At 49.5% G+C, this 12,852-nt stretch overlaps 1 protein-coding gene across 2 annotated transcripts; it reads left to right on the forward strand.

The window, feature by feature from the left end:
- The first annotated feature begins 2,560 nt into the window (after positions 1-2,560).
- LOC122189119 (methanethiol oxidase-like) lies at positions 2,561-11,648 on the forward strand. Of its 2 annotated transcripts, XM_042887960.1 has the most exons (14): positions 2,561-2,741; positions 2,857-2,895; positions 4,682-4,735; positions 5,302-5,414; positions 6,251-6,436; positions 7,579-7,699; positions 8,094-8,276; positions 8,377-8,555; positions 8,840-8,918; positions 9,335-9,456; positions 9,573-9,665; positions 10,685-10,803; positions 10,964-11,130; positions 11,219-11,648. In XM_042887960.1, the coding sequence occupies exons 2-13, from the start codon at positions 2,892-2,894 to the stop codon at positions 11,124-11,126; spliced, it is 1,416 nt and encodes a 471-aa protein (XP_042743894.1). In that variant the 5' UTR covers positions 2,561-2,741; positions 2,857-2,891; the 3' UTR covers positions 11,127-11,130; positions 11,219-11,648. The 2 variants fall into 2 exon arrangements, with proteins under 2 accessions (XP_042743894.1, XP_042743893.1); XM_042887959.1 differs by lacking the exons at positions 2,561-2,741; positions 2,857-2,895; positions 4,682-4,735 and adding an exon at positions 4,748-4,894.
- Positions 11,649-12,852: the final 1,204 nt, after the last annotated feature.

Here is a 12,852-nt window from a genome sequence, read left to right on the forward strand (position 1 = left end):
CCGCCTCCTCAGGGGCGGTGGAGCGGCGCGAGCGATGCGCGGCGGGCTGCGCTCGTCCGCGGAGACCCCGCGGCCACCCCCGCGGCCACCCCAGCGCATTCCTGTCCTCAGCCCCAGCCCGTCACCCCATCCCCGCTGTCCCCAGATGCCACATCTCCGTGTGAAATAGAGAAGTGGTGGAATCGCCGTCCCCGCAGGTATCCCAGGACCATGGAGATGTGGCACGTGGGGCCGTGGTTGGTGGGGACGGGCTGGGCTGGACGCGGTGATTACAGAGGTCTTTTCCAACCTCAGTGATTCTGTATTCTGTAGTTATTGGCTTTGAGTTTGTGGCTTGTTGAGTGCCCAAGGCCTCCGTTGTGGTTAGGGATTTGTAGGGAGTTCTCAGTGTCTCACCACCAGCAGACAGCTGTTTTGGTGCTTGGCAGTGCTGTCCGGAGCCAGGCCTCCACTTTTAACCTTCAGGTTTTCAGGAGAGAAATGCTGCTGAAACCTCTCATCCGTTAGAAGAGACGTTGCACAGCCAACAGCATGGGGCTTGAGTTCTATGGTGTGGCCAGTGATGCAGTTCTGGTATCTCCAAGTGACAGGAGGTACATCTGGTGATGGAGGAGGCTTACAGGAGATGTAGGAGACCTTATTAATGAAGCAAATCATTTCATCTCTCTTCTGTGAAACTCATAATTACATCAAAAGTGGACACAAATGTCACTTCTCAGGGACAGCTTCAAGATGAATGCTTTGGATTGAATGGCCATCAGCATCTCCACAGGTTCCTGAACACCATTGCTGAGGTGGATGCAGCAGGAGAGTGCCTTCAGGATCTGTCCCTGTAGAGTCACTGGGCTTGGAAAGACCTCTAAGATCACCAAGTCCAACCCCAACCCACCCCCACCACCGTGCCCACCCCGCACATCCCTCAGTGCCTCCACATCCACCCTCCTCTTGAGCACCTCCAGGACAGTGACTGCACCACCTGTGCTGAGCGGTGTGCCCTGCAGCCTGAACCCAACGTTGTGTCTGTAAGCAACCCAAACATAACCAAAGCAACCACAGAAACGCTCACAGTTGTGCATTTCCTTCGCTATGTGTTTGGATCGGTGCCTCCTGAGTGCCCCAAGCCGTCAAGCCAATAGATCTCCCTGGGATTCTCCCTACGTTTCTCCCATGGATGATTTCAAATGATTCATGTCTTTAATAATAAACTTCTTATTGTGAATAATTCAGTCGTGATGGGCCACACAGCTTTTAGCTGCGTATGGTACAGACTGAATACTGAAGGTAATAAGGTGAAAACTGATAACGCTTGTTTTTATTAACAGCCAGCATATTTTTCATAGAATCATAGAATAGATTGGAGGGGACCATGAAGATCACCCAGTTCCAACCAACCAACATCATTTTTAAGACACACAAGTGCGCTCTTCAAAACTGATAGCATTTACATCTCTCACATCCTTTGAAATGTCGTTTCCTTCATTCTCGAAACGTGATTTTGGTGAGTCGGGTGCTTCCCAAATGGACCCCCATGGTGCGATGCTGCAACGTGATTTATGACGCCGCACTTCGTTAAGCAAGCACATTAATTTCCTTGTGATGGCCTTCCCGAGCTCCCCGTCATTCTCCCTCATTTACACAGCTCGCTGTGTGCACGACACTTCTGTCCCCTGTAAATCATGTGTGCAACTCAAAGGGTCGTGTTTCCTCCCAATAATAATAACCAACATTTTCACCAGCGATGTGTTTGTGTTCCTGGTGGTGCCTCTGCCTCTGAGCAACATTATTTAATTACTGAGCATTAATAAAAGCACATCCCGTAGTCAGGAAGCAGCAGTGAATAAAAAATGATTTTTCTCCTGAAATGCCACTCAGGCTGGCAGTGCTATTGAGGGGAAAAGTTGGGAGTTTGTCATTGGAATTCAGATGTCTGAAAGATCTTGCAGCTAAGTTCCATTTACTGATGACTGATGATTGTATTTACCACCAAAAATATTCCCTCTGCCAATCCCCAACTTGATTTCTTCCTTCCTTCTGTGCTGATGTTGTGCATCCTTGCCTTGAAGCAAGGAAACAAGCTCTCTACAATGCCCTGCCTACCTGGGCTGCTTCTCTCCGAGGTAATTTCTGGCACTAAGGAAATGTAGAACAATTTTCCAGGATTTCACACTTTCTTTGTTCCAACAGTTGGCTGTGATTGACTCTTTTCTGTCTTCTGGAACCCAGTTTAACCTCCATGATTTTCCTGAAGATAACTTCTGTTTTTCCCATTGACTCCAGAGTTGTGGATGAGTTCCTTAAGTTCATGGGAACAGTAATTGAATATTTTTCATTTTAGGGCACTCAGCATCCAACATTTGCACCAAATTTGCAGTGCAGACACTTAAAGGAGTCTTTACTGTTAGGAGTTTTTACTGTTTTAGAACGGGGCATTCATGTTTACTGATTGCTTTTGGTCAGTGGGATGACAATCCAGATTTTCACGTCAGTTTTGAAAGCAACTGCTGTAGAAGTGACTTGGTGAGCGTCCCCGTCCCCGCCCCCCCCCCCCCCTTGGAGCCACTTTGTTTACAGGGCTGAAGCGGTGAAAACACAGCAGCTGCCAAAGGGGCGAAGATATTCAGCACAACCACTTCCTTCTGTGCTGCTGGAAAGCGTTCAGGCTCAGCTCAGGGTCACAACATCCCGCCTGTTCCACTGGGACTCAACTGGAGCAGTCGGAGGCGAGCAGAGCAGAGGGGGAGGTGGGTTCAGTGCTTCCAGACCATTGGGCTTTCAGTGCATTCGATCCTCCCCTGGGCAGCTCTCTGCCCTCCCCTTTGCTCTCTGTTTATTCCCTTCTGCTTTACTCCATTCCAGGCGCCGTGCTTCCTGCTGCACACCTCGGAGCCAACATGGGTAAGAGCTCCAGCGGTTGATTTGCTGCTTTCTGCTCTGTTCTGCGCTGCGAAACTTTGCTGCGTTTGCTGGCGGGGCTGAGCTCACAATTTTCTGCACAGCTTTGCTCCGTTAAATGCTGCCCCCGTTTTGCACAGCGGCAATGCTCTCTGGGAACACTCCTTACACCACGATGCTCATCTCTTTGAGCGAGTCGTTGTCAGGAGCTGATGCAGCTGGGCTGTGCTGCCCCGAGCGGGAACGGGAACGGCACTTCCAGGAAAGCCAGGAGCAGAGTTTCATTTTTCACTTGCATTGTTGCTATGGGCTTTTATTTCCTTCTCTGCTGTCCCAAACGAAGGGGAAGGCACTGAAATAGATGGAAATGACTTTACACGTCCATAAATTGTTGTGTAATGTGGAAGCGAGCGCCGTTCCTTCACCATTTCCAACAGGTTTGGGGGTAGAACTTAGAGAAACATTTCTCAGCAAAGCCAGAGCTCATGATTCAGCAGAATGGCCAGTTTGGGTTATCTCCTGTGCTGAGCACTTATCTTGGTGCCAAAAGCACAAAGTGAAAGTGCTTGCTGTGTTCCAATGGCTAAAAAGCATGGAGCGGCAGCTGGCAGGCTGTGATAGTGGCCTTTTTGTGGGAATGGTGGCGGCAGGGAGTCACCAGGTGCTGCGGAAGGAGTCAGCTAAACATTGCGCTGCAGCACTGGCCGCCGCCAGAAGCGATGGATTGGCTGAAAGCCCTCAGCAGAGGTCCGTACATCCTCACCACTTCTCTCCTGAACTCCCTCTGAGGCGTGTGGGCACTTCCACGGTTTGTCTTCGAGGGCTGAGGAGCTGCTGCTGTACAATAGCAGAGATAAAAGGCAAAGCTTCAGGCTCCTCTCCTGTATTTCCAGCTGCTAAACCCAAACAGTGGAAGAAAGTGCTTCCTTCTTGTGTTTACAGTAACTGCATTTGGTATGAGACGGCCCTACGCAGGCTGTTCAGCGGGCAGGGAGGGCTGAGGGCCGGACCTGGTGATCTTGGAGGTCCTCTCCACTGTAATGATCCTCTGAGCGGGCACGGAGGTGGGGATGGGTTGGGGCTGGACGTGTTTGAAAGACAGCAGAGGGAGAGGAGAAAGGAACGGGAGAAGTGAGGATATGTTTGTCATTTGCTGTAGGTTTTCTCTGGAAAAGAAATCTTTGTGCTCAGAGCGATCTGCAGAACGCTGATTTGCAGTGCTAATTAAGCTGTGGTCTAACGCAGACTGCGTTCCTGCTAATTTGGCTGATTGAGAAAATTGGAATAAAGTTTCAATTATGGTGTACGGAACAAAGCAAACTTTCTACGCTGTGTTTTCAGACAAAAAAAAAGAACCAGCAACATTTCACAAAGAATGTGAGATTAAACCCAATGTGCTGAGTTTCTCGATTTGAGGAGATCTTCTATTTGGAATCACAGACCTCCTCATGCAGTACGTGCACTGCTGGATGGTTCTGCCTGCAGAGAAAACTCCATGAAACGGGCAGGGGGGCTGATGCTGCCTCTGTGCTGGGAATTGTGAGGCTGAACTCTGTGAGATGAAGGCCCAAATTTCCCATCATTTTTGAGTGTGGAGCATCGCATTCAGTAACTCAAGGAACCTCAGCACTGACCCGACTCAGAGAGACTTACAGATGTCTGGCGATGTCGATTGAATCTGATTTCAGTCCACCTTTGAATGCAGAGCCAGTGTCCTCTTAGAGATGAATTTTGAAAGAATGTGGAGACTGAAACCTCTCTAAAACCTCTCCTTTGTTTCTCTCGCCAGCAAAATGTGGAGCATGCGGCCCAGGATACGCGACTCCCCTGGACGCCATGAAGGGCAAGTGCTGCAGCACCCCCTAAATGCAGGCCCTGCATGTGAGGGATGGTTTTCCAGTTCAGTGAGAACTGTTGGTGGCCCATTAATTAGCAAAACCAAGAAGATTTTAAATATCAGAGGAGATTTGGTTTCACTCTGAACTCAATCCTACGAAGCGCTGTGAGTTTGGTGAAGCTGTGTTAAAACAGAGATAAATGCATGGCTGTAGGATGCCAACATGCAACCAACTGTTCTGGGTTCTGTACTGCAAAATAGAGCTTGCCTTTGAGTATATTGGGTACAAATCCCCATGACTCCAGAAATGTTTCAGGGGTGTTTTTGGGTAGACTTATATAGACGTCCACAGACTCTCATAGAAGTGCTGTGAGAGAAGAATGGGAGAAGAGGAGAAAGGACCCAGATGCTCCATGGGGCATTTAATGGTATTGAGCTCTGGCTTCCTGATTACGGGTGAGGAAGAATCATAATTCACAGACTCAGGGATTAAAATCAGTGTATTTCAGAGTTAACCACAGAATTTTACCAAAATGATTCTTTCTGACCATGAAATGACTTCTGTTTGGAAGGTCCCCGGGAGGAGATCGTCTACCTGCCCTGCATCTACAGGAACACCGGCATCCAGAAGCCGGACTACTTGGCCACCGTGGATGTTGACCCCAAATCCCCACACTACTGCCAGGTACTGCATGTGGGACGGCCGGAGCCTCCTGGTGCTCCTGAGACATTTTCAGAGCATTTTCTATCACTTGATGATTTATACTGAGCGTGAAATTAAACCCTGAAAGGTGGCATGGCCTGAGTTTGTCACGTAGCACCTGTGAGACCCTGGGAAACGTGCATGTGGGGCAACAGAAATCTGCTGCATTTATTTTGCAATGGGAAGGTTGACCGACTCGAGTCGGTAAAGATGTTTTGGACTCTGATCTCCGTATCTTTAAGGAACGCTGATTCTGGTTTGGCAGCAGAGCTTTTCGTCATTCGTTCTCCTTTCTGTTTTTTATAGCTACCATTTAGGTTTCTATTGTGGAGGAGTGGAGGAAGCAAATTTCCTGAGACTCTGACAAATCTTTCTGTTATCTCCAAATCCTCTTAGTTCTAGGGAAGAAGGGTAAAGTCAGGAGCAAGAGTGCAAATTAACGAGCCAGTTAGCAGCAGTCCCAGATGCAATCAGGTGAAACCTGTGAACTCTGAGACTTGCAGCAAATGGACAATTGTTTTTTTTCTGTTTTTCTGTTTGGTTTCTGTTTTCTGTGTAATTACTCCACATCTCCTTAATTAGTTGGAAATCAATTTAACAACAAACAGCATTTAACAAATGCCAGGCAATCGCGATGTCAAACTTTCTTCTCCCAGCTTCTCGCTTCAGCTCTTTGTATCCCGCCCTGACTCCGCTTCCTGAATCACAAACAGCCGCTTCCTTCTGCTCTTTATTAATTTATGCTTTGACACAAAGACCCATTTCTTTGCCTGGGGTGAAAAACGATCCCAGGCTGAATCTCAAGTCTGGTGCTGCAGGTCATCCATCGCCTGCCCATGCCCAACCTGAAAGACGAGCTCCATCACTCGGGGTGGAACGCCTGCAGCAGCTGCTTTGGGGACGCCACAAAGAGCCGCAATCGCCTCATCCTCCCGTGCCTGATCTCATCCCGCATTTACGTGGTGGATGTGGGCACGGACCCTCGAGCCCCCAGAATCCACAAGGTACACTCAGGTGACTTAAAATGCCTTTTTCTTTGTTGTGACGTTGACCAAGATTGGCCAAGATGGTGGTTGTGACCAAGACAGTAATTTCGTGGCTTCCAGCTTCAGATTAGAGCGATGGAGTCTGAACAGCTCGGGAGGCTTTTGCCACATAATGGGAACTTGTGTGAGATTTGAAACTCCTAATTTACTGATAAATTACACGGCAAAACCTTGTGCTAATTAATACCTGATACGGTTGACACATTCAGGTGAGCATATGTAGGTAATATGTTTGTGAGGGATCCCAGTGGCTTCGAACTCGATTGGATTTCCACTGAGCTAAACCAGATCTTTGCATAAAGGACACCTCCTTGATACTTAATCCTTTAATCCTGGGTTCCTGAGCTCATGATGTGCTGATTTTTTAACTTTTTAAAGAAAAATCATTGAGTACAAAAGAAACATAGAAGACCAGGCTGGGTGCAGACGTACAGGTTGTCAGTCCACACTTGTGTGCTGGTTTCAGCTGTGGTCGAGTTAATTTGGTTAATCCTACACCGCTGTGTAAAGCTCCGTACAAAGGGCCAGAAACAAATGTGGTGTCCTCATCAAGAGGGACGTTCAGGGGTGTAATGTGCAATGCAAGGAAGCGTTTATGGGCTCTGTTGTCCCCCCGCCTGCCTGCAGACATGTCCATTCATAACCTTACAGCTCTGAGATCTTAAGAACGTTGCCAGACTTTAACTGTCATTTCAGCGGAATAAAAACCCCCAAAGGGCTTTTCTTGTGCAGTGGATTTTGTTTCAGGCTGAGCTTCTAACGAAGCTCAAAGACGTTTTTTCCTCTGAACTCCAGAGGAGTGTGACGTCTGAAAATGGCACAGCGGTGTTTCTGCCACTGATCTTAATTAAACCCATTCTGACCATTCAACTGTTGATGTTTTGGAGAAGAGCAGATAAGTCTGTGATGTCGTGGTGGTGGTGCACTATTGGGCTGAGGAGCAGGGAGGTGGCAAGTACTCAAAATCCCCAATGCAGCCACCCCCCTCTGGCACTCATCACACCCACAGCTTCCTCGTCCTTTGGGACTTGTCCTCTTCGTGGTAAAACTGGAGTTCTGTGACTGGACTGAAGGTCTGACTGCATGTCCTCTCATTGCAGACTGTGGAGCCCGTGGAGTTGTTCTGGAAGGGGAACGTGGCAAATCCCCACACCTCCCACTGCCTGGGCAGCGGTGACATCCTGATCAGCTGCCTGGGAGATCCTTCTGGCAATGGGAAAGGTATCCGTCTCGTTGTTTGTCCAAAATTAATGCTAGAGGTGTGTCTGGCTGCAGGCTCACAGTTCTTTGGTGCACCCAGCAGTTGCTTGTTGTTGGCAAGCAAAAGAAAACAGAAGTGACTCCTCCAGGATTGCCTCTATGGTACTCCTTAACGGAAAGCTACTTAGGGAGGATAACTGGTATATCAAAATGCCTTGAGTACCTGTAGAGCAAACTGGAGTTTATTTAAAAATGTGATTCTTTAAGAATCTTGCTTTGATCTGCTTTGTCCCATAGAAGTGATACAAATAGAGTCACGTTTTTCGTAAGGTTGCATTTACAGCGTTTAGCAAATAGATGCCAAATATCGAGATGTCATTGACCTTATTTAAGGCGTTCCTTCTGCTTCCTGCAGGCGGCTTTGTTTTGCTGGATGGAGAGACCTTTGAAGTGAAGGGAAACTGGGAGAAAGGGGGGAAGTGCCCCCCCTTTGGTTACGACTTCTGGTACCAACCGCGGCACAACGTCCTGATGAGCACCGAGTGGGGGGCCCCCAAAGTCCTGGCGTATGGGTTTAACCCGGTGGATGTTGAGAAAGGTGAGGGACCACGGGTTTAACCTGCTAAAGTAAAAGTGGTTCTTTGCTAAAGCTGGAATAATCCCTTCTGTGCTTATTTTTGCCTGACCTGACCCACCAGGGCATTATGGCCGCCGCATCAACGTGTGGGACTGGAGCTCCCACACCTACCTTCAGGCAATTGACTTAGGGAAGGACTCCATCCCGCTGGAAATTCGGTTCCTCCACAACCCCGATGCTGCAGAAGGATTTGTTGGATGTGCTCTAAGTGGAACAGTGCATCGCTTCTACAAGACAGAGGTAGCGACAGCCACGGTGACGCTGGGTGTGTTGGAAATTCAGTGCTCACCTCGGAAGCGGTGCAGTTCTGATTAAAAAAATACATCTCCTCATTCCTGTCCAACTCTAGCCAAGCAATAATGCTGTGCCAGAGAGCAAACCTTCCTACCAGCCCATGCAATGGCATTCTGAAGCCACCGCGTGGCCCCTCATTGCTGAGCAGCAATGTGTCCATCCCTGCCATGCAGACTCGTGGCTGACATCAGGACAGTCACAACGCTGCGTTCGCTCCTCTCTTTCTGCAGAAAGGAGACTGGGCAGCAGAGAAAGTGATTGAAGTACCCAGAAAGAAAGTGCAGGGATGGCTTCTCCCCGACATGCCTGGTGAGTGTGAGCGTGGGGGGAGAAGGAACGGAGCATTCTCCTCTTTGGCTCCATGGTGCCGTGCAGCTCTTTGGGAATTCTTATCCCCGAGTAGCAAACACTTCCCTTGTCAAACACTAAAGTCTGTTTGTGTTCTTTGTATGATACTTGAAATATACCCAATTATTCTTGCTTATGAGCCAGCAGGTGGGAGAGGCTGTCAGGGCTGTGCTCCCGCATTGCTCAGTGCTGAGGTCCATTTCTCTGGGAAATAGTTTGAGTCTCTCAACAGCAGACATCCCGTGGAGATTATCCACCCAAAGTGTTCAGGAAAGGTCCTGGGGATGCAGCTGCAGCCTGAGCAGCCACATCCAGGGATGTCTGTGCCTGTTCTGGCACCATCCGTCTCATGGCTCTGCTGCTGAACTTTCATGCAGGTCTTATCACTGACATCCTCATCTCACTGGACGACAGATTCCTCTACTTCAGCAATTGGCTGCACGGCGACATCCGCCAGTACGACATCTCCAACACGCGCCGGCCCAAATTGGTGGGGCAGGTGAGCAGCACCAGAAGAGCCATCCCACACAGCAGCACAGTCCTGTTTCCCCCTTTATCGCTTTCACCTTCCTTTGGTACCTGCACCATTTCTCACTTCTCCCCCCTTGGCTGCAGGTGTTCCTGGGAGGCAGCATTGTAAGAGGTGGGCCTGTGACCGTGCTGGAAGACAAGGAGCTGCAGTGCCAACCGGAGCCGTTTGTGATTAAGGTCAGCTCTCCTGCTGTGCACTTACAGGTTGTCAGTGCTCTGCTCATTCTGATCTGTTTTGAATCTCTGCAGTGCAGTCAAACATAGAAAGCAATACATGAGCTATAAAGCATATAAAGCAGTATCTGAGCTGTAAAGCCTATGAAGCAGTACGTGAGCTAGCTTGTGTCTTGGCTCCCAGCCTGGGCTGCAGGTATTGCATTTCAGCACGAGATGGAGTAAAACCTGGTGAGCCTTGTGGGTCCCTGTGGAGTTGTACAAGCTGTTTGGTTGCACCAACGCCCGTGTAATGACACCTTCCCTGCTGCTGTTAGTGACTGGAAGCAAATGCAGTGTGTGTTCATCGCTCCTCGTGACAACCATGCAGCAACCAATGGCCAAAGCTCTCCACCAGCTCCTGCTGATCTGCAGCGTTCCTTGTGGGTGGGTGGGTGTGGGTTCAGGTAAAGAGTTCAGCAGCACCTGGCGTCATGATAGAAAAATTAAAGAGCATTAATTATCCCTGGTTACCAGCGATTATCAGCCGTCATCAGCGTTCATTAACGTTATCACTGTCAGGGCAACTACTTATGGAACCTCTTATGGGATGCACAAGAACTGCGTGTGCTCATACGGAGACCTGTTGACCAGAGGATGGTTTCGGGCTGAAGATCATCCCAGGAGGTCCCACAAACTCCTTCATTTCATAGTGCAGATTGAAACCCAGCTGCGGTGGAGCTGGGATGGCAGCTCTGTCGTGCACCCATCCATTGCTTGATTCCTGCCCGTCTGAGCACATCAACACCAGCCCTTCACCCCTCATTTTCTTCCTCATTCCTGGTTCTCACCTTCGAGGCTTTGAATAAGGAGTTAGGCTCCCAATAAGGAATACTTTGTCTCCGAGGCAGATCTGCTGCTCCTGTGTGCAGGAGTTCCAAGTGATGGATGCTCCTCCAAGCAGCAGAACCACTGCAATGCTTTGTTCCTCCCTGCTGTTGCCCAGCACGCCTGGAGCACTCTGTGCTCTGTTCCCATTGCAGGGGAAGAGGGTGCCGGGCGGACCGCAGATGATTCAGCTCAGTTTGGATGGGAAGAGGCTGTACGTCTCCACCTCTCTCTACAGTGGATGGGACAAACAGTTCTACCCAGATCTTGTCAAGTAAGAAAACTTGGCTGAAAGAGGAAGGCTGGGTGACCCCGTGCTCAGGATTCCTGTCTCAAATCAAGGCGCGCGCGCAGCACGGGGGCAGGTTCTGTCTTTGTCACACAGAGACCCAACAACTCCGAGTCCTCTGACGTCTCCTGGGTCCCTTTTCCAGGGAGGGCTCCGTTATGCTGCAGGTCGATGTGGACACTGAAAGAGGTGGATTGAAAGTGAATACAGACTTCCTGGTGGATTTTGGGAAGGAGCCCGACGGGCCGGCGCTGGCTCACGAGATTCGTTACCCCGGTGGTGACAGCACCTCGGACATCTGGATATAAGAGCGTATGGAGCCATTTTCTTGGCTGGTTTGTTGTTATTACTGATTTCTTGGTTGATTTTCTATATTCCCCCCCCCTCCTCTTTCCTGCAGGTGAATCAGTCCAGCGAACCACTTTCTGAACTTCGCCTTCCATTGGGGTGAGCCACAGAAGCTCCGCTTTATGCTCATTCTCTGAGGCAGACGAGTAAACCTGAAACACATCCTGCATCTCTTTTATTTCCTTGATCTTTGCCTTCATAAAGAGCTGTGCAATCACTGCCTGCCTGCAGGCCAACCTCACAGCTTCTAAGGACTGATTGCTGGGTGGTGGAGGAGCCGCTCCTGGGTGACTCCAGAAGTGAACATTTCACAGAGTGCCCTTTCCCTGCAAAGCTTAATTTGCCCGTTAAGTAATCAGTGATTTACAGCACAAAATCACGCACTGCTAACCCAAAGCCTTGTGTTTCCAGAGCTGGATTACCTTTTAACATTTGTGCACCGATGCTGTATAACAAAGCCAACAATAAAATCATTCTTTGAATCAGGTGGAACTTCACTTTCTTTTTTTTTTTTCTCTTTAGCACTCCAGCATTATTTTGTTCCAAAGAGCATAAATAATACAAAATAATACAAGATCTCTGCAGGGAGCAGCAGTGTCACCTGTCTGGAAGTCACTCGGTGGGGGATTTCTCGTTGCTGCAGCCACTGCTGTTCCCACTGAGCAGAGAAGCACTCAGAAAGCACTCCCGTTGTGCATGGAAGGCACTGATTTGTTAGGAAATCATTTGCTCCACTCAGTGCTACCGGAGCCCATTTATTTATGCCTTTGTTTATCTGCTGTTTCCACGATTTCCAACTGCATGACCGGCTTCTGAGCGCGGCGATCCGCCCCGCGGCCACACGAGGGCAGAGCGCACCGTGCATCGCGCTGCAGCGCGTCCGTCCGCGCGGTACGAAGGCGCCGCGCATCAAGTCCCCAAATCTCAAACTCGAGAAGGAAGAGAGAAGCAAAGGGGAAGAGCTGACCGAGATTAAAACATGTCATTGTTTCCCAGCAACTGCAAAGCTGGATGCTGAGAAAGGTGAGCAGTGAGGGAGAGCTTTTTCAGGAGGAAAGCCGATGGATCTCACTGCACTGATGGGATCTGTCCCATAGCAGATTGGGCCAGGTGTGAAGGGGGAGAAAACTGCCACCCTGCAGAGCTGGAGGAGGACTGGAGAGGGCTCCCATCCTTGGAGGAGTTCTTGCTTGGGTGCTTTGCGCAGCCACAACGTCCTTGGCGATGCAAGGTCTTCTCCCAGCACCCTCAGTGTGCTGTGCTGGTGTGCACCAGATTGCATCACCTTCCCATGCCCATTATCCAAATTACAGCATGTTCTTCCTTATCAGGGTAGGAAGTGATGGGCAGGAGAAGGGAAGCAGCTGCCACCTTGCTGTGGGCTGTCCTGAGAAGCCCCAGTTGCTCTCCATGCGGTGGTTGCCATCTCTGCTGGCCACAGGGAGCTTTTCTTGGCTCCGTGACAGCTCACGCCGATGCTGCTCTCCACTAACCATTGCTTTCTTGCTCGTTGGTGTTGCTGAGCCTGCTCTTCCCCTTCCTCCTATCAGGTTTAATTAGAAAATTCTACGCCCCACAGCTTGGTTTTGTGAGGGATGCCAAAGACGTCACCAAGAAAAGCCAAATGGGATGACCAGCAAACTTTATTAATGTGTAGAAGGCAAACGATCTTTCTAATTAGCAGTT

Source organism: Lagopus leucura, unplaced genomic scaffold (genome assembly GCF_019238085.1).
Source record: "Lagopus leucura isolate 7727_CA_CO unplaced genomic scaffold, USGS_WTPT01 Super-Scaffold_100127, whole genome shotgun sequence".
Classification (NCBI taxonomy): domain Eukaryota; kingdom Metazoa; phylum Chordata; class Aves; order Galliformes; family Phasianidae; genus Lagopus; species Lagopus leucura.